Source organism: Dasypus novemcinctus, chromosome 5, assembly GCF_030445035.2.
Source record: "Dasypus novemcinctus isolate mDasNov1 chromosome 5, mDasNov1.1.hap2, whole genome shotgun sequence".
Lineage (NCBI taxonomy): Eukaryota > Metazoa > Chordata > Mammalia > Cingulata > Dasypodidae > Dasypus > Dasypus novemcinctus.
This window is the reverse complement of record NC_080677.1, coordinates 72,322,589-72,345,287: the sequence shown is the minus strand read 5'-3', so window position 1 is coordinate 72,345,287 and position 22,699 is coordinate 72,322,589. Positions and strand designations below refer to the sequence as shown.

The following is a 22,699-nucleotide window of genomic DNA, read 5'->3' as shown; positions in this document are numbered from 1 at the left end:
ACTGCTGGTGTGCATGGGCAGCAGAGATAATCTGTGATACTCAGAAATAAGTAAATAAAGGTGTATCTTCCCTTTATTCCATACAGAATTAGAAGCAAAAAGGGTCAGACAGAAAGATGATGAATAGCATAAAAATAAATCCCAGCATATTATACTGTAACTACCCAGGACATATTTTCAGAGTCTCCAGCAAGTGTTAAGAAAGAAAGTTTGCATCATTTTTAAGTGATAAATTGGAGGTATAACATTATGAGATGGACTCGTATGGAGTCATAAGGAATCTTATTCTGAGTTGCACAATGAAATGTTGGCAAGGTAATGGGGGGAAATGTTATTTTTCATGTAGATGAAAACTCTGATTTTCTCTTTTAAATACATTATGAACATTTTGGATTTATATATATTATTTTTTATGCTTAATTAATCCCAAGGCTAAGAGGGAAGGTGTAGAAAAACACAAACAAAAAGCACCTGCTGATCCAATATATTCTGCTTGATTTCTTTCCCCCCTCAATCAAACCTGATCTTTCTAAGATAGATCATTTAACACCCTACCTGCCAAATCCTATAGCCCCTATTCTTTCCTTTATTAAATGTGTGTGCACATACTCTATAAAGAAATAAAATTTAGTAAAATGTAGCAAGAATAATTTAAAGTTACTTCTTTGTCCATCATTATATCACTATAGATGTTACATTTTGGTGTCTTGCCACTCAGTAGTTTTCTTTTTCCCTTTTATTTTGACTACATTTTATACGTTTTTACTATATTATCTATTATGTTACATACTACGCATTGTATATTATATATACATGTATAGTCATATACACATATTTATAGCCAGCATTCTCACATGGTACTTCAGTATATATATACACATATATGCATGAGTTTTTACTATTTTAAAGCTGAATAGTTAGGCTGTTGCAATGTTTAAAAAGTATAAAAAAGCTATGATAAATATATTTGGCGTACTGTTTTCACTTCTTATATAACTGTTTTCTTAGGCTAAATGACTTAGTTGATTCTCAAGAATCAATAATGGGAAGCAGATGTGGCTCAATTGGTAGAGCTTCTACCTACCATATGGGAGGGTCCAGGGTTTGAGACCCAGGGCCTCCTGCCCCATGTGCTGAGCCAGCCCCAGTGCAGAGCTGCCGTACGCACAAGGAGTGCTGTGCCACACAAGGAGTATGTGCTACAAGGGAGCTGCCCCACACAGAAAAAGCACAGCCTGCCCAGGGGTGGCACCACACGCACGGAGAACTGACACAACAAGATGATACAACAAAAAAAAGAGATGCAGTTTCCTGGTGCAAGAGGGCACAGAGCACACAGTGAATGGACACAGAGAGCAGGCAATGAGGGGGAAGGGGAGAGAAATAAATAAATTTTTTAAAAAATCTATAATAATTATGGTAATAAATGAGTCCCTGATACCACTCATCCTGGCCCAAACCAGAGTTACCTATGTGAGTGGCAGCTCAATTCTAAATCAACTCCTGTTCATTGGGAGTTTCTCCTTGTATGAATTTTGGTTTTGGCCTCGTATACGAAACAATTATTTGTCATTCTGAAGAATCATAATCCTTGTGTTCTGCTACTGATTGATGGTCATGAAGGGGTGTCAGTGTATCTTAATCTCAATCCTCTGATTAAAAATTAAGATAGGGTAGGTGATGCCATGTTAATAAACAACAAGGACATCTTGTGGTTTTCAATAACAAATGTTTATTTCTTTTCAAACCACATGCCCATTGCAGGCTATTCCCCTTTGTAAGAGGATGTGAAGAAGGCTTTGAGCTGGATAGACTCCTGTTCAAATCCTAGCTCCTCTTGGAAGCCAGCTCAGGAGACCACATCCCTCTTGTCTTATAGTGAGAACCCAATATGCATGAGAACCAAAAGGGCTGCAAAATCATGTACTTTCATATATTGTTGATGGCAGTTTAAATCCATATAGTCTTTGGTTATATATGTGAAAAGTTTCAGAAATAATCATCTCTTTCAATCCAGTGATTCTTTTTCTAGGGCTTTAGATAAATAAAATAAGGCTTTGACCTGTTTGTCTGGCTGATCTGTTAATTTCAATGAAATGGCTGAATTGTGTGTGTGTGTGTGTGTGCAAAATTGTGAATTGTATATAAGATGGTATGATACAAATTATGTTAAATGTCACAGAGGGAATTTATTATTTCATTCAGAGGCCTCAGAGTAACAGAAGATCATAGTGTTAGGCTGTTATTGTTCACAAATTTTCCCTGCAGCTCCCAGTGGGAGGGTTACACTGCCCAGCCCCATGATGGCAGACTTGGCAATATGACTTGCTCAGCTCAATAAAGTTCTCTCTCAGTGAATTTGTTAGTAAAATGAGGATATACAGATTATTGTGAAGATTAAATTAGGAATGGTGTGTGTATCCTCTAGGTAGCATCTTGGAGCCAGCATGACGTTAGTCATACTCATTCCCCACTGCATTGCTGCCTGGAAGAAGTCCAGACTCAGGCTCTGTCATCAGCCTGAGTAAGGCAGAGTCTCCCACTACCTTTAGAACAAATTCAAACTCTGACCCATGGCCTATAAAATTTGCCATCTATTCAAAACCACCTCCAAACTTCTTCCACCACTCGCCACAATCTCCCCTGGTTTACGGGCCTTGTTGATAGAGAACTCTCCAAATGTGCTCCACCTCATGCCCTTCGTTTTCGGCATTCCCATTGAATCATGCATGACTTACTCTACCTCATCTAACCCACCTCAGATCAAATATTAACTTCATGGACAAAGAGGCTCTCCCTGATTATAGGTGAAATGCCTCACACCTTTTATTTCCTCACTTCTAAAATGACAGTATATTTTTAAAAATTTTTACCTGTTGATTAACTAAATCATTCACTGCTGTATCTTAAATGCTTAGAAAAGCTCCTGACATGTGAAGTCTATTCAATAAATATGTTCTGGTTAAATTAATTAATGAATGTTACTACTCATAGCAAAGCCAAGTTCCACGTTCTTGAATAATTTATCTTACTGCAAGGAATTTCTATAAAGATCAACAAACAGGGAATTAATGAACTCCCCGAAAAATATACTTGAAAATCAGGCAGGACACACAAATATAGCAACAACACCAGCCTATCTGTCAAAATAGATGTTTTAGCTATTTCATTGTGATTTTGTAAAAGAATTAATAGAAGGTGAATGACATGCTGGAGAAGGACAGAGAATCTGTGGGAAAGAGCCGAGATTGTATGCAGGTCACTGAATAGATTAATAGCATCCTCATGGCTAGTTACTTAAACTCTCTCAGTTAACTTGTCAGTAAAAGGAGGATATACAGATTACAGTGAAGATTAAATCAGAAATCTATGTGCTGCATTTAGCTTTTATCTATTACACAGGAAATATTCAATACATACTAGCTGTTTTATATTATCTTTACTATATATACTTAAGATGGGATTTGCAGAGCAGCATTATTTAGAAGTACATTACCTAGTTTGTACTAGATGCAAATTAAGTCTCTTTAATGTAATGTAGGCATTACATTAGTTATACCCACAAACTTAAAAAATCAGCCATTGGAATTAGCTGTTGTTAGTAAAACTCACCTTCCTCTTAAGTATATGGAATCTGTGCTAAAAATCCCTACAGAACATGGGGTTTGAGTGTTTTATATGTACTATCTTCCTTATCACAGGAATATAAATAAGCTTAATTTAAATGGAAGTGGTTGCTATAAAGTATATGAAAAGTAGTGCTTTCCTTTCTTTCCTAAATAAAATCCAATTCGTATGTAATTCTCCAGGATATCATCAAATCACCTAAGTGTTACCTGAAGTACTCTTGACCAGATGCTAAGTACAGTTTGGTCCTTCTAAATTTAATAAGGCACTATTTAGTTTTATTTAGTTTTTTCTTTAACTCATTGAATGATTGTACAATGCTTTTTAAGCCCATGAAGCATATAGAGTTGGTTACTACAAAACTATACAAAATACAAAAGTAAAATATATTTTAAAATGAAATGTTAGGATTATAATCATATAAAAATAATAGAAAGTGAAGACAAGGAAGATCTTCAGGATTTGAATTTCCTTTTAGAGATGTTCCCACACACATGCTAGAACACTGGGAAGACATATTTAAGCCCCTTATGAATATCTAATTGCCCCTAAGTGTAGCCTGACCCTGTCATTTATGTTATTGTTACTAGGTGATTTAGGCAATTATTTATATCAATACTCCTTCTGTGGATGCATTTGAATACTAGTTTGTTGCCTTACGGGAAGGAATTTTTATAAAAAAAAAAAACAAGGAGAACAAAACTTGTGAACTAGGGCATTGATAAGGATGAGAAGTTGAGGAGAGAACTATGCACAAAGCTTGGTAGATTTCCTCCTCAAAATCATGAGCAATTCTTAACGTGGGGAAGAAGGGAAAAAGAGAGCTTTAAGTTTTTCTCTAGAAAGGGAAATCCCATCTGGATCTCAGAATTTGCTAGTTGTTTCCCAAATTCTTTCCCCACTTCTTAGTAATAGAATCCCTGGTATTGTGCCAGGCACATGGGGCCTGTGATACTAAATTTCCCAGCCACCCTTGTAGCTATGTTTAGCCTTGTGACTTAACTATGGCCAAGGAAGCTAAGCAGAAGAACGATGACTAGCTCCTGAGACATGTTCTTAAAAGGAGGTTATCTTCCTTCTTTCCTTCCTCTTTCCTGATATCTAGAATACAGACTTGATATGGGGGCTCTGCACAAACATTTTGGGCATTAAACGGAAGCTGTGTGTTAAGAATAATATTACATAAGGTGGAAGGAGTCAAGGTCTCTGATGATTTCCTGAAAGTACCAAGCCAAACTTGAACTCTTATCTCCAGATAGCTTTATTTGAGAGATCAAATGAATTTATTTTGAATTTTATGCCATTGCAGCCAAACATAATTCTAACTGATAAACTCACATCCATGGTATTTTTATATCAATAAACAAAATACTTAACATTAAAATATTCAACATTGTAAAAAAAAATAGTATAGATAGATTCCCTTTATGTCACAGTTTAGAGTGATCCAAACTAATGTTAATTAACCACACAACTACACATCTAAAATTAAGATGAAAAAAATCCAAGACCATAAATATTTTTAAAGGCATTTATATGTACATTGCTCTAAGTTCCTTTTCATGGGAGGAAAAAGCAAACTATCAGACTCTGGTTCAATGATAAACACCTGTCACCAAGCAGTAAGCGAGCACAGTATGCAATGCTTTGGCTGAAGCTGAAGCTCAGAGAAAGAGGGAACAAGTGAGAGAACAATGGCTAAGTGTTTTATATAGGGTGGTGGGTCAAGCTCTAAGCGGGCTGGATCCCGTTAACAACTGCAGAGTTCAAATCCTGCTGCCTCAGGGAAAGCAGGTTCTTTAAGGATATCCATCTAAGGACAGGTGGAAGAGATCTGGAGCAATATTTTGCTGCCAGACATTGGGGCTGGCAGGAATCAAACAAGAAAGCTGGACCCAGCCAGCCAGCTGGTTGGAATAAAGGCCAAGAAGAGGCTACACCTAGGTTCAGGCTCCAAGCATAAGTAGAATTTAGCAAGAATTAAGGGGATGGTGGGCAGAACTATTTCAAGAAGACAGAACACTGTGACAAAGATATTGAGGCAAAAAACAAGTGAACTTAAACAAATAAACAACAAAATAAAATAAATCCTAGTTCTTTCAAGGAATTGCTATGGTATCTTTTTGCTTGAAGCACAGCTAAGAAGGAGGGAAAGGTGAACTCAAGGGCCTTTAAGAAGCTTGGGATTTGTATCCTGGCTGGATGGAGAGCTCTAGAAGGACTGTAGGCATGGGGCTGCTTTTACATGTGTTCCTTTTGTTTTTTTATTATTTTTATTTATTTTTTAAATTTTATTTCCTCATGTTCCCCTCTCCCTCCCCCTGCTCTGCTGTTTTTGCTGTCTGTATCCGTTCGCTATGTGATCTTCTATATCTACTTCTCTTTTTGGTCTTCTCTTCTTGTTTTTTCTCCTCTAGGATTCACTGGGATTTGATCCTGGGAACCTCTGATGTGGAGAAGAGGTTCCCTGTTAGCCTTGCCACCTCGGTTCCTGCTTTCTGCTGTGCAAGAGAGTCAGGCAGCAAGATGATGACACAAGAAAAGAGAGATGTGTGTTCCTTTTAAATAGGTTAACCTACAGTAGGGAGGAATTTGGACTGGAATGAGAACCAACCTGAATTAGGCTTTCAGGAGACTGCAGCAGCAGCAGAGAAAGAGAATGCCTGCTGGAAAGGAGTAGGATGCATGGGATGAGTGGAGGAAGGTGGAGGTGGAATGGGGTGGAATGGAAAGGTATGGTCAGGAGCTCTGATTAGTTTCTGGGTTGGCTAACTCAAGCAGGTTTATTCCCCCAGAGGTTAGAAGGGATGGGCCTGCACTATTCCATTTTATGCTACTGCTTGTTAGCTTGTGTCTTGCTTGTTCTTTTGGCTCTACATTTCAACTCCTTTGCCTTGATCCCTTAAGACTGTAAGGTAGATGGAGTTTCTCCTTTGTTTGAGGCAGTGTTTTAATTTTTTGTTAACTATTCATTCTCTTAAAAATATTTTTATGTAATACAGTCCTTTTGAGGTCTTGATTACATTTCAATATTATATAATTTATGTTCATGATCTAACTTTTTTTTTTAGGTGCCCAGGTCAGGGATTGAACTGAGGATCTGGGATATGGGAAGCCATCACTCAACCACTGAGCCACATTGGTTCCCCTGAGTTGGTTTTTTCCTTCATTTATTTTTTTGTTTTTTGTTGTCGTTTGCTCTTAGGAGGCAACGGGGATCGAACCTGGGACCTCTCATGTAGGAAGCAGGTGCTCAACCTCTTGAGCCACATCGGCTCCCCTATGATCTAACTTTTAAGTTTTAAAAAAGGAAATAATAAAACCAAGCAAGGTCTCAGATTAAAATAGGAATAGATCTTGTTTCCAGGACTGTCTTTCATTCTAGCTATATAACCCTGGGCAAGTCATTATTCCTTTCTGTTCTCCTTTTTCCTTCTGTAAAAGGAAGAGGTGATTTTTAATGTGCCTACATACTGTCAGTCTATGATTCTATAAAATACAGTACAAAGAGGCCTATGTAAAAGATTATAAATTCCTTTGAAGGTGTTTCTCTTGTTTATCAAATGCACTCTGGTTTTGGTAATAAAGGAAAAAAACCATTACTGCTTTTCTTGTTTCAGTATAACTTCTGAGATATCCTCACCTTGAGACTCCATAGAATTCTTAACTCTACATGTTTCTTCACAGTTCTAATTCTCCTATCTCATAAGTCTGTTGCTTTCATTTATGTGTGTGTGTGAGTGTGAATATATAGATATCATCCCCTCATCAAAGATACAGAACCCTTCCCAGCTGAACTGGTCCTTTACCACAATAACCTTCAACTTCATAGTGATAAGCATTACAAGCAGCTCATATTTTAGCAATTTATATTTGAAGGTGAGGAGGGCATGCCCCTTTACCTGAAGGAGCTTTAGGCAAGGCCTGCTTGAAAAGCATTTCTGCCACTAAATAGCTTGCTCATATCCTACTTGGATGACAGCAGCATTTTCTGGTTTAAATATGAACTCTGTTCATCCTACTTTTCTGGGAAAAGATTAAATCTAGTGTTCTATAAACAGGATAGAACAAAGGGGACAAGCAAAATTAATATTGAAAACCAGCCCTTAAATGCATTCTTTATACAAGTTACCTGCACACTTCCTTATCTCTAAAATGAATATGGTTATTTAACCATAGGTTAAATGTTAGGTTGTAATGATGATTAAATGACGTAAAACAGAGCCTGGAAAATAGTAAATACTGAATAAACACTATATATAGTGTTTACTATATATAGTGTTTACTATTTTGTATTTACTAATTTCAAATACAATTGAAATTTGTGAAAATAAAATGTTTGTCATTCTAGAGTTAGCAGAAGAAACCTTCATGATTTCATCTTTAAAAATTGCTAGTGGTCTCACCATTGAGAAAGTACATTATTCCCTGGATAATAAATGCATAAACCTCTTGGAATCTAGTAAAACTGTCAAAAGATCCTTGAAAAAGTAAGGAAGAAAGGGACAAGATTGAAAAGTTAGGACCCTGAAAAAACTGAACAAAGGTAAGCAAAACAAGAAAAGTAGCTTTAAACTTAGTTATTAGTAATGGAATGATTCAAGTATTCATAAATAAAAGAAATGATACTTAGATTGACAGGTTTTAAGATTATAACTATACTGAAAGATTAAAGGAAGATGAGGTGAAGGCTCAGTAAAGTCTCCTTGCTATATGTACCAGAAAGAATTTGCCCTTCTCAGCTAATACTTTCAGCTTCTTTTTCCATGCCTATCTCCCTAGACTGTCTGTAAATATACTCGTTTACTCATCATCATATTCCCAGTACCTAGCACTATCATAATAAGTGCTCAATAAATTTATGTTGATTTAAAGTAGAAATGGATGGCAGAAACACCATCACCAATAGAATTTGAAGATGTTACCATTCAAAAATAAAGTTTAGAGATTGCAGAATGATTTTTTTCTTTGAAAATTTTTGTTGTTGTTGTTTTCTTTTTATTTTTTTCTTTGAAATTGAACAAAAAATATAGCAAACAATTTCTGATGCATTTATTCAACAAATATTTATCATGTAGTACTTAATCAACATTGATGATAAATGTGAAAAATTTAGGCTTAGCCCACGTTCTCATGCATTTACAAGGTAATAGGAAGATAATATTAAAAATATGTATACAAATAACAATTTAGTTAACCAGGGTAATGTTCTGAAACAGAAATACCACATTCCGGATAGTGTGTGTAACTCTGTCAAGAAGGTGCTGGGGGGATGGGAAATGGCAGGGACAACCAGTGACATTTAAGCTGCATGATGAAGTAGGCATTAGTCAGGCAAAACTGGTGGGTGGGGAAATAATTCTAGACAGAAAGAATAGCAGATGCAAGGTTGTGATAATGGAAAGAGTTTAGCCTATTCCCAGAACTGAAAAGATTCCAGCGTAGCTGAATTACAGTGGGCAAAGGAAGAGAGGAAGTTGGTGAGTCGAGAAGTCAGGGACGGTCTACAGATGAGAAGAAGCCAGTGGAATTCCACTCAAGGATTTGAGCATGGGGATGACACAATTAGATGTACATTTTTACATGTGTACTCTGTAAGGTGGATGGATGCTGGCTTGGTCTGTATTTGGATAAACAAGTTTTGAGATTATTGTAGTCGTAATGTTCAAAGACAACTGTGACTTGGGCTAAGGTGGAGTCACTGAAGATGGGAAAGAATTAAGTGATTCAAAATATATTCAGGAGGTAAAATGGATGTCTTGAGAGTGTGTGGATATAGAAAGGTAGACATAAAATAAGAAGAAAATGACATTCTGGGTTCTGGTTTGAGCAAACCTGGTAGATTTGCCGTTTATTAAGAAGTGTGAAGAGGAAGGAGGGTTTGGGAGTTGAGTTTTGGATACATTCAGTTTAGATGCTGATAGAGCACATCCAAGCAGCACAAGCATGTACAAGCCCATCAAGTGGACACCTGAAGTTTTGCCTTTCATCTCCACCTGTCACTTCAGTTCCTTCCCTTTGAACTAGGTTGATGAAGTTCCAGTCAATGTCACCTGAACTATATAGCAGTCACAGATGCTGAAGACCTTGAAGGTGAAAAGAGCTGTAATATCTTAGAGAGTTACATTAAGAAAAAGCTCTGCTTTTTGCTGACACTTTGGGTTACATGTAAGATGTAATTTAGAAAGGGAGCAGGTAAAAAAGAAATGGAGAAGATGAATGAATAAAATTGGGACACCTTAGGTATAGAAGATATCTATTCATAATCTATGCTTGTTAATTTTAGGGTGACTCATTATATTTAATGTTTACAAATGGATGTAATGCTTCAGCTGATCTTATATCTGAGGGCATGTAAGAATCTCCAGGAAATTCTTATGTTTCCTTCCATTTTTTTTCTCTTTTCTTACTTTTCCTCTCTCCTTTTTCTTTTCTTTTGTCCTCATTTATTTTCTAGTTCTTATTTGTCTTTCTTGTCTTTGATTCCCCTGCTGCTAAAAGCTTAGATCTCTCAATTCACAAGCTGGAAACTTCTCAAATGAGGGGATATAGTGAGGATTAGTAAGAGAGAATAATTTTAGGCTAATTTATCTTATTTTATTTTAGCTTGGGTGGTGTTGGAATGGAACCACTTTTATATTTTCATATTTTTCAATTTCATTTTTACATTAATATGAGAATTAAAGTAGATGGCATACAGATGGTTAAAAAAATAGGCTTCACCTGCTCCTAAGTATCAGCATTTCACTCAAATTGAGAGGAAAAAGACATATCATATGAAAAGAAGATTGATCTGGGAAACAATTAGCAAATGGAAATATTTAAGGGAAGATGTTTCCATAGAAAAGAAAAAAATTATTGTAGATTATAAAATACAATAGAAATCTCAAATCATATATCCATAACTGTTTTCCCATTCAGAAAGCAAATAAGTAAATCAATCCTTCTGGATGAGATTTAGCAGAAATCTAGTCCTGAAAGGGGTAAATATTGTCTCTTTAATTTTAAAGATGTTCTGTAGTATAGTAAATTTAAAGATGCTCTACCAGACTCCTTTATGGAACTTCAAAATGTACATGAGCATACAAAAGGCTTTTAACAGTTCTGCAGCAAAATAACTCATATAAAGTATCTCAGCATCTTCAAAACATATTCAAGCCCCAAACATTTCTTTCTCAGCATAACTTTAAACTGTTATGAGGAATGATGTTCCCCAAGAGACAAGTTTGGGAAAAGCTTATCTAAGTCATTGTAAAAATATATTTATATTTCCTATTTTAAGAAATACCCATGAGTTTCCTTGTTCATATGTGGATTTAAGTAGGCTTCATAATTAGGAAGTTGTACCTGATACTCAAACTGTATGACTGAAAAGTTAATTTTCCTTTTCTTAAATTCTTACTTTTGAACTAGAAGGATTTAGTATTCCTTCTCAGAATGACTCAAAGCAAAGAATGATGTTAAATTATTCTTTCACCATCTCTTATTTAGTCTAAAGATTCTTAACTACTTTTATAATTTCATAACAATAATTAAGAAATTTGTTATTTTTCTTTTATAATGTGTAAATTCTTTGTTTAAGGGTATAGTTATATATTCTAAACATTCACTCCATTTGGATTTTAAGTCACCTAAAAAGCAGAGGTCTGAAAACGGGGCAATATCTTTTTATGGTACTCCAAATATGTGGAAAATTAATATGAAAATCTATTTGACTTTTCTCCTCCACACTTCATTGCAGCATGCTATGCATATTGATTTCTCTTTTAGTTAAAAAAATAAAACAACTCATAGAGAAAAGCTTTTGCTAATTGAGGAACACCAAGGTGAAATTCCTCAATGCACAGCAGATGGCATATTTGCACATAAGTAACCAGTGGACTCTTGTTGACAGGGGTATTTTTGCAATAATTGATGCGATCTTTTCTTCCTCAATCTTTTAATATCAACCCTTCATGAAAAAAATCCAGATGGGAAAAATGTTTACCACCATAATCTAAACTGTATTCGATCATATAAAGTAACTCCCTTTATATCCATTAGTAAATTAACATCTAGTTTTCCATTTTAATTTTTAAATAAACACATACCAGTAAAATATATATAAACTCTTTAAAGTTACTAATTTCCCTCTTTTCTAGCCACATGGTCTACTGTGTGCAATTCAGTAAATCATATTAATATGGCCCATTTACTAATTCATATAAATAACACAATTAAATATAAAGTCCTACAATTCTTACCTCTCACTGAGAGTTGCAAAATTTTCGCAAAAAGTTCAAATCTGTAGCTAGCATTGGTAAGCCTTCAAAAGGAAATAATCTATAGAATATTCATAATTATAAATTATACATTGGATACTGTTATACAGTATATAACAAATATATATAATGTATAATAAATACACATCTATCAATCAAAAACTTTGCTGTCCCCAAAGAACTCACACCTGAGTCGAGATGACTGCACATTAAAAATAAAGCAGGGAGCAGATGTAGCCCAGTGGTTGAGCTCCTTCTTCCCATGTATGAGGTCCTGGGTTCTATCCCCGACATCTCCTAAAAAATAAAATAAAGCAAAGCAAAGCAAAAAAATCTATTGCAGTCATAGGCAGATTATTGTAACTTGTGAAAAGGAAGCACAAGCCAACCTAATAGTATCTAAGGAATCTTATGACTTTTAAATAGGGAGGTTGAGGATGAATTCACAAAGGAAATTCAATAACATTTGAAAGGTTTGAGGTGTGGAAGAAGAGCTGGATGTTTGCAGCGACTGTTTAGAACACGCGCATGAAGTTTAAACATGAAGATGTTCAAAATAATGAAAATAAAGAGGTGGATTTTAGAATAGTGGGAGTGATGAGTGTCCAAAGTTAGTCTGCTGTTAGATTTTATGTCACATTGATAGACGGGGGGTATTTTTTAAAGCATAAATGCACACATAAATCATCTATAATCCCATGATTTTAATTGATGTAAAAGTGAAAGTTTCTTTCCTTGCCACAATATTTTCTGTCCTGTTTAGATGTGCTTTAGGCAATGACATATTATTCACAGTAGTGTAAAATGCTGAAAATACTACAAATATTTCTTTCTTATCTTTCAGTTTCTTTTAAATTTCAATGTCCCCAAAGAATGCTAAGAACAAAAGCAAAATATAGAAGAAAACTTCTAATATGCATTTTACATGACAGGGTTATAATTTGGTAAAAGTTATATGGAAAGCTCTTTTAGGATTGTATCACTTAACAATGGTACCTATGTAAGAGAACAATGAAATAAAATGGTGAGAGAGTTCCTAGCCTAAAACATAGAGGAAATGCAGACCAAGGTAATTCTCTTCAGGATATTGACAAAAAAAAAATTAGTGACTAATTGAAATCTTAAATAACTGAATGGATTTTAGTATTAAGAAACAAATTTCTTTTCAAAGGTTTATTATCAGTCCCCAGAAATACAATGCTTGCATCTTCACTTCATTAAGAACCTCTTCGAACAGCATCTTCTTAAAGCGGCTTTCCTGGATCACTCTACTTTAAATAACAGAATGTAGGGTTAGATGGGAAGGGAGCTATAAAAATTGAGGATCAAAATTTCAAAGTTACATATAGTTTTAGAAAAACCTACAGTATATATTTAAAACAATCCTACTAGCACCATAAGTGAATAAGTGCATATATTCTTTAACTATAATCATTAATTAAATCAGATATGTTATTCTGGATTATGGAATTAGATACCTTAGTCATCACTTGCAATTAGTATCTATGCCAGGAAAATTAGTAGAGTAACTTTTCTGGGGGTAGGCAATATAACATAACTTGAAATAAAGCTGTTTACAGTGTCTTTTTTGGTTAGATCACCCATGATATATTCTCCAATCTTTATTCCAATTTAAATTAAATGAATTAACTTGATTCATATCTATTCTGAATTGGATGCATATTTTGAAGAGACAAATTGAGAAGTTTAATCATTTGCAATTACTTTTGTAATATATATCACGTAGTAAAGAATGTCGATCATTTGTGACAATTGTTCTTACAGATTAGCAAATTACATCATAGCACTATTCTAGCAAATAGGAAGAATGACTAAATAATTTTACAGTGTGAGAAACTGAGAATTATTAGAGGATACTGAGATTGCTATGGCTGGAAGTTGAAATGAAATGCTTTTTATTTTGTTTTTTGCCTAAGCTCTATGAACAGGCTATTTGACACTTCTTGCCACAAGGTACACAAAAGTTCAACCAATGATATGAATGCTGGGTTTTTTAAAGCCCTACCTAGGATGGCTTCAAATACGCCCACATACATAATTGTAATAAGAGAAGGGGAGCATTTTGATAAAATATTTTATTATTATTAAGAATAACAATAATAATATAATCAAGGTTACAAAAATAACAACTTTATTAACTACAGAAACTTCATAATACAAGTCATAACCACAGTGTTCCCTTTTTTTGGTAAGCATCAGCTATACCACTCAAGAGGCAGCTTATCAATTTCCTATTTACACTCAAGACAAAAAGTCATAACATACACAGTATTCCATTTTCAGTTTCCTAAAGACAGAAACTTTCTGTAGAAATGGAAATGAACCTACTTAAAAGTTATGCTGTCAAGATTTACAGGGCCCAAATAATATTAACTTTATATGTTTCTGTTTTGCTTTAATAAATTCTTAGTACTAAACTCAGTTGAATGTTGAAAGATAACTCATTTTGGAGCTTAATCATAAAAATTATTTATTCACACAAAAGTTATCTCTTTTTACTCAAATTAATTTAATTTTCAAATAATCTTACCTATAAATATGGGATATAATTGGCTGAAAGTAGTTACTTTTTAAATCTCTATAAGTCAATTTAAGTTTTTTTTAGTATAAGAGTTCATTAAAATTATCTGTTATTCATCATCCCCATATTGCATAAAGATCATCACTTTTTAAAAATATTATTTCAAAATAACAAAAAATTTCCTGATATCAATGTTTCATTCCTTGACAGTGTTCTTTTGATGAAAATACTGTGGCTATAACATTCACGCTGTACAGTACCATTGGTACCAACAAGAAATATTCACAGGAATAAGTGAAATACAATTTTGCTATCACATGCCATTATTGTTATTTTATCTTGCCTTCCAGTGTCTCACATTTCCCATAGTTTGAAACACTTAGATAGCAAGCAAGAGCCTGGTAATACTAGAGATTGACTCAATATAAACCAATTACTGAGGACCTGCCCACAGCAAATAGGTAAAAGTCATTACACATTTTACCATAAAACTAAAGAAGTATACAAAAAGATTATCGTCCCTTCTGCATGGCAGAGGCATTATGACAAATATTTTAATTTTACATTTCTATTCCTGGTAGACATAAGAAAATGTCTACAATGATAATAGCATATAACCATTATTAAAACAGCCAAAACAAAAATAGCACTGAAAACTTCTAATTTAAAAGGCCATTTTTCCCATGACTCAAAATGAAAGGAATTTTTTAAAATAAATTGGTCATTTACACTTTTTTGTAGTTTATTAAGGAAAAGAATGCCCAGTACACAGTTCTCTTTCACCCAAAACAATGACAAGATCATACCTTGTCCTACCACCCAAAATAACATGAGTTTTGTTCACCTTGCTTTTCACTGTCAGTTCTACTGCTCTCCTTCAACCACAGAGGAAACCTCCCCAAAAGAGAAGAAATATTTTACACATGATGGTTGATGATTTATTTGGTGGTGGTGTATTTATCTTTTAATAAAGTGGAAATCACTGAGTTCAAAATGTCTAAAGAGTTAGAAGAGTCCTGTGTTTGGGTAGTCCTGATTTCTCTTTCCAGGAAAATTTAGAGGAAAAGATATGAAAGTATTTAAAAGTATTTAAATGTGTGTAAACCTTTTACAAATGCATTAGTATGTGAACTAAACAATAAAATTTGGCTTTGATGGCAGGAAGAAACGATGTGAAAAATATTTTTTTAGTACTTTGGCAACATGCCTTTGAAATTCCTATATATTTTTTACTAGATAAAAATGCATAAGAGAAGTAAAATACAATTTGGTAAGATGGTGTGGACTCGCAACCTATTGGATCCTTCTCGGCTTCCACTCTAAGTTTCTTGATAACAGCACTTATCTTATTACAAAAGAATATGGCATAATCAGGATAGGCATTTCTGAATTTGCTGCCCTATACAATGTGAACTAAGCTCTCTAATAAATTTAAAAGTCATTTTATACAAGATAGCAATATGTCATAAGAGCCTTTGAGCAATGTTCAGACCTTTGACCTTAAATAAAGATCATTCAAGAGAACCAAGCCAGAGAAATGGGGGTTGTGATTCTTATCATTATTTCTGCAGATCTTTTGTAGTGTAAGTGTAAAAATTCAGAAAGTCTATCCTATTACTTTTGCTATCCAATTATTGATAAAAATATTATCTTTAAGCAATAACTAATACAACAATAAATAAGATAACTTGACCATCATCCTAACAGAATAAAAATTTAGATGAATATTTCCCATGGTACTAGGAAAAACCTATGTAAAATAAAACAAGGTAAAATGACGATACCTTGAAATATCTCATTTGGCGAAAGCAATTCTACTTTTTTAAAAATTGAGTACTGATTTTAAACAAACTAATTCCTTACCATTCCCTTTATAATTTTTTTTCTTACTTGAGCAAAGTTTTATTATATTAGGCTAAAAGATTTCCAGGTTGAGAAAAGTATGTTCCAATTTTTTCTGTTGATAAATACTTTAGTGTATGATTTCAGGAAGGACTATCTCTAAAACTTTGGAGATATATGAAAATTTTTTTCTTAAATAATTTTAAAACTGTAAAGTGGTTGAACTAGAAGCCAATCATAGCAACAGTTTTAGAATTAATCTAAAGGTATTTTTACTGACTGAATCACTGTTAAGCTTCTTCACTCGGACACTCAAGAATTTAAGAAATGTTTTAGGAAAATAGATCTAAAAAACCTTACATAAATAAGTAGTCCTACAATTGGAGGAAAGAAATAATACAAATACACATATTTCTTCTTCCCTTTAAGAGTTAGAAATTACATAAAATATCTAGGATGTTAAATACATAAAAACACCTAGATTAGGTGTTCTTTAACTCCATGGGTCATGACCACACCTTCAATGCCAACCAGTGGAGATCAAGTGCAGATTATGGATGAATGATTAGCTCGTTTCTTCCATCTTGCAACTTTCCTTATTATTTCTATTCATCTCTAGAAAACTCTATTTTTGTTGTTGTTGTTGTGGAAAAACCATAGGTACACACTTCCAAAATATTTAGGAGTTACATTAGATACACCACAATTTGAACTCTAGTGAATGTATATGTTTACTTAGGAGTTGGTGCACAGATAGGTGTGTTTGTAAAGTGTGCTTGTTTAGCAGTATGATAGGATATAGGGTGAGAAGAAATGAATTAAATATAGCCTACGGCATATGAAAGGGAATATAATTTAATATAGAGCTACAATTTAAGGACACAAGGTAATAAATCGTTGTGGTGAGGTTAAAATAATGTTTAACTTATGGTTTATTCATTATTAGGAAATTAACCTTGGAAAGCAGCAGCATAGAGAGATTAATTGATTTTTTTCCATTAAATCTTTCATCATCCAGCAATTATACCTTTGAATTTTTAACCCATTCAAGTATCTTCAGGAGATATGTTACTACACTTGCATGTACCTTAATTCACTTCAACATTTACAAAATAACACTGACAAACAAAACAACAAACACCCATAAATATTAATGAGTATCTTAACAAACTTGACTCTCAAGTAGTTGCTTTAGGATTGTTATAGGTGACATTTTAATTCCACGTTCTCTGAACTCTTCATGTATAAGATTGTTGGAAGCTTCAAACACACTGACTTCAGCTATGACTGCGGTACCTTATAAGTTAATATAATTTTGTGTATCCATTTCGCATAATATGCTACTCGGACAAAAATACCAGGACGATTTGGAATGGCACATCCGCGACCAGGAACAATGACACCGAGAACCATCCGCATCTTATGTTGTTCACAAACAAGCGGGCCACCATAATCCCCCTAGAAAGAAGACATGCAACAACAGAGTACTGCTTTAGAAATCCAAATAATAATTCTGTAAAATTATCCTATATACGTTTATATCTCAAAGGTACAAAATCAAAATAAGGAAGACTGTTCATATACTCGGTGGGCTAGCCTGTGGATTGTCTTAGCCCAGTAAGACTGAGTGTGTATTTCCTAGATGATCGCTAAGGTAAGGTCCAGTTTAAACTCTGTGCTTAGATTGTATGAAAAATATAGAGAGAAAGCATAATTCTTTGTTTCTCTTAGTAGATTTTTTTCCTTTTTATAATGAACACAGTAATACTGATTTACTGGAAAAATATCATTTCAGAAGTGGGTTATAACCAGGTTCTAGTATGTTTCAAAATATCATTTTGGAGCAGTACTAAAAACTCTTTAACTTAGTCAACGTTTTCTTTTCAAGAACAAAAGCTCAGAGTAATGTACATAACTCTTGCTTTCAATACCTATTCAACCTCCATACCTGGAGCATTTTCCCACATGTTAAAGGACATTTCACTATCATTCAGCTTACTCCATTCCTTGCTACACAGAGCATTCCATAACTCCACAGTTCTAGTGCTTAGAGAGCACGTCTCTCCATTCAAAATACAAGATCTGACATACCAGTTCAAGAGCTTGCCTGTGTAGAATAGGGATAGGAACACTGCCAAGTTAAAATAACAGTTGCCTGACAAGCTCTTAAAGTCACAAACTTTGACCTTCACATTTTTTAAAACTGGAATTTCTTTATTCCAGACACACGCACGCACACTCAAAAAAAGAAAAAACAACTAACCAAAAAGACATTTTAAAATGTATTACTAAGCATGTATCACTTGATAATATTATTCATGAGGTTCAATTAGGGAGAATTTTGGAACATCAGATAAATTTAGATAAACATTAGAAAAATGCAAGCTATTGTACTAAACTGCATATTTGGTTCTTCTTTGAATAGCTTTTCCTTAGAGTCGTGGCTGAATTAACTTATTGTTCTTTTGAAAGAAACCTGTCATCATAGTTTGCTACTAATGAAGCCCAGGTGGCCTTACCGTTTAGTGAAAAGAAACTTACATGATTCTCTATCCCAATTTTTCTCTCCTAATAGGTTTATATCCAATGATTTTGATTGGAGAAAAATGCACAAAGAAAAAATAAACACTAGAAACGATGCTATAAATCCCATGCTCCTTATAAAAGGACTCCCTTTTTACCTCGCATGGTCCTGATCCAATCTTTTCAGCCCCAGCACATATTTCAGACTCATTCAGAGTCACCTTCCCTTGATGATACTGGCTGCATTTCTCATTCCCCATAATATAGAGATGTGCTACTCGTAATAGACCATCCGAATTGATCACTAGAATGGAGCAGAAAATATAAGTACAGAGCTAATGAGCACAGGATAAATGTAAGAAGAATAAGGAACAAATATAAATGTTATTTCTATAAAATAACTATGATTTTGCTACATGATATTGCCTCATCTTTTTAAAAAAAAAATAGCTTACATCCAGTGTAGCCCCAACCATAAACACTGCAAGTAGTCTTTTCAGGAATTGTACATCCGTAATTAGGTAAATCAATTGTACTAACAAAGTCATCCAGAACTGCAGGCCTGTAAAGAAAAATATAATGATTAGTACTCAAATAGATTCAACACAAATTTTCATATTAACATAGTAATGTTTATGTTTAATAGGATGTTTAGAAAAGGGTAAATAATCCTGCTTCTTAGTAAAAAAAAAAGGGGAAAGTCTAATATAAAATGTAAAAATCTGAAGTAGGTATTAGAAAAATGAGTCATTTATTTGCTTACATTTAAGAATAAAATGTTGCTGCTACATGTATGTGTATGCATGCACTTATAATTAAATAGGCGCTTTTATAATAAATCTACATGAGAGCAAAAAGAATAGTCACATAGCTAAAGAAAACATTTCAACCATTCTAGTCTTCAACAATATAAAAACTTCTAAAGAAACTAACCGGGCAAGCTTCAGTAAGACCAGATCTGATCCTTCAGGCCCATATACCAGCTGGGAAACATTTAGAACCTGCTTGCGTTTTTCATCTCTTCCATGAACATCATGAATTCCAAGCCAAGCTTCATAGTCTTTCAAATCTTTGTTTCTAAATAAAAAATTAAAATGTAAAATACAATTCTAAATTGTATATATTGTCATTTTAATTTACAAAGGCAGTTAAAATACCTAAATTTAATATTTGGTTCAAATATATAAAACAGCAACATATTTGAGAGATTTTGAAAGGTAAAAGTATATTTAAGCAGACAACTGTAAATTGCTGAAATTCTAAATGGCTATTTTAAAAAAACTTTTGCTTACCCTTGCTAGAGAAAAATTAGGTTATGAAAAATTCTCAGTTAAGGCACATTAATTACATGAAATATAATTTTACCATGAATTTTGCTTTATTTATCTCAGCTGCATATGTTTGCTTTATTAATAGAGGTAGAAGGTTTATACAAATAAGATCAAAGTGACCTTCATGAGAATCAGTAAGTAAGTTTACAAATACTGCTTCATTATTTTACCCTTAGGATAATTTTCATTGAAAATTGTTTCCAGGATGATACATTAAGTAGATTGAGAGCTGTGAGAAGTTAGTCGATAATTCAGAAAAAGAATTTCTGTCTAGATATAAAGAAAACAGACAGGTTGGGGTATAAATTAGTGGGGAGTATATGGGGACCTCATATTTTTTTAATGTAACATTAAAAAAAGAAAGAAAGAAAAAAAAAGAAGAAATGAAGTAGTACTAGTAAGTAAATACCAATGAAGTAAATTTTGTAAGCTAAATCTCCAAAAAATAATTTGTTTACTCCATGCTGGTAACTATCTGCAAAATGAGTATGCACTTTTATCATTAAAAGATGTGGAAGAATACATATCTAATATTGCTCAAAATTAATATTTGTTTCAAAAACACTTTACCGAGAAGGGAAACATTGTCTTGCAGTAAGAACCCAACTTTCCTTTATCAATGATCCTCCGCAGATATGTTTATTTCTATAAGAAACAAAAAAGAGAAACAAGTAACATCTGTGCAAAAGGAATGTTTACCAACTAATGCAAAATCTATGACTCCATTCGCTAAAAATAAACCCAGTGGAGGAGAAAATGTGGAAAATAACCCAACCAGAAAAAAAAGAGCTCTTACATGAAGGTGTTTGTAACTGCCACATGTTTTCCCATTATATGATCAGAATTTGATGAAACCTATTTTTTGTACAGCTTGAAGAGCTGTCATTATGCAACAATATCCATTCCCAACACATATGCTCTCATGTGTGTATCTCTCTGCCCTTATGAGAGGAAGTATGTTCTATATGTATAGGATAATTAGAAAGTAAAACAGGAGACAGCAACCAAAAGAACCCCAAAGTGAACTTATTTTAAATTCAGTGTTTGGTAGCGAAAAATGCAAACTTGAGTTCTTTTTTAAACCTTGAAAACCATCTGATGGTAGCAATATATGTTTGTACACTGTTCCCTTCTATTACTACCATTCTTTAGTTTTGATATGTAAACTTAGATATAACTGGGTTTGAATAAATTACTTGTTCAGTGTAAAAGCAGCAATATAATATTCCAATTATAAACAACTTTTGAGGATAAGTTGTCTAGGAAATTGTCAAGCATTTGTAGAGAATAATAAATACTTGTACATTTATTCACTGACATACAAAATCTGTAACTCTATTATTCTTTTGGCAGAAATATGGAAAAAATACAACTTTCAATACACATTTCCAAAGAGTACAGATGTTCAGTGCTTTGGAGGTAATGCAAAAAGATTCCCAGACTAAGACCATGGTTATTTATGATCTTTACCACACAGGAGGATAAGAATATAATACTGAGTTTTAATTTCTCTTCCTCTCAGTTTGTGTTTTGGATGAATAACTAAGCAGCTGTTGTTACTAAGAACTTGGATTTAAAAGAAAAATATTTTTTCTAAGTTTATAGTACTCAGATCTGAAGAAAATTGGTTTCACCTGCTTTTCTAAGATTTTGTGGAGACTACCAAAGGAGTATCCTTGCACATTCTTCTATTGGTAAAAATAATTCAAAGTATATAGCTGTTTCTTTTTACTGGGATTATGAGATTAGTAAATAATCACTAATCAATTCAGAGAATGTAGATTCTTTGAATATTTTCTATAATAAAAACAATTAAACATGCAAAAAAATTCACAGCCTTCATTAAATCATCATATTGCACAACCAGCTTTAATTTTCTGGCTAATTCCACATTCTATTCTATAGTAGTATACTATAGTATACTAGTATATATAGTAGTGTACTATAGAATAGGACTGTTATAGTCATAAAATTTGACAAGTTACTCCTTGAGAGAGGGGCATATGATAAAACTGCTTTAGCCCATTTCCCATAGCCCACATTATGGTGATCTAAAGTCTACTTTAAATCACAAAATAGATTAGCTAGATAGATTAGAGATATAGATATAGATAGTCACAGGATGCAAGCTCCATGCTTGCCACCTTGAGGCTTATTTATAAAAGAACTTTGGGTCTCTAATAGACCTTAATGTCACTGTGATTTAATGGTAGTAAAAGATATAAAATACAATTTCTTCTTCTAGTTAGGGAGGCTATGGTTGAAAGAACAGGGAGGTTTCCAAAAAGAGGAAATATTTGAGCTGGAATCTGAAAAATGAGAAGGAATTTTCAGGCACACAATAAGCAGGGGGAATTTACTATAGAAGGAGAAACATGGATGATCTGAAAAACAGGAAAATTTTGGAGTGTGGCGCTTGATTTTTTATGTATATATGTATAGTGTAGAAGATAAGTCAAGCAATTTTGAGGACATCATTTAAGAAATTGTCAAACATTTGTAGAGACTGTATATATTCTCTCTCTAAATATATATATATATATATAAACATTCTGATAACCATACAGTATAAA

The 22,699-nt window shown here is 33.6% G+C and overlaps 1 protein-coding gene across 2 annotated transcripts in view; it reads right to left on the bottom strand.

The window, feature by feature from the left end:
* Positions 1 to 13,967: 13,967 nt before the first annotated feature.
* The window catches only part of HGF (hepatocyte growth factor), an 81,099-nt gene continuing 72,367 nt past the window's right edge, over positions 13,968 to 22,699 (bottom strand). For both annotated transcript variants that reach the window (XM_004473380.5, XM_004473382.5), the window contains exons 14-18: positions 20,697 to 20,771; positions 19,729 to 19,872; positions 19,251 to 19,357; positions 18,954 to 19,099; positions 13,968 to 17,730 (exon numbers count right to left, since the gene is read on the bottom strand). In XM_004473380.5, the coding sequence (XP_004473437.1) occupies positions 17,554 to 17,730; positions 18,954 to 19,099; positions 19,251 to 19,357; positions 19,729 to 19,872; positions 20,697 to 20,771 (649 nt within the window). In that variant the 3' untranslated portion in view covers positions 13,968 to 17,553. The remainder of the gene's footprint in view (positions 17,731 to 18,953; positions 19,100 to 19,250; positions 19,358 to 19,728; positions 19,873 to 20,696; positions 20,772 to 22,699) is intronic.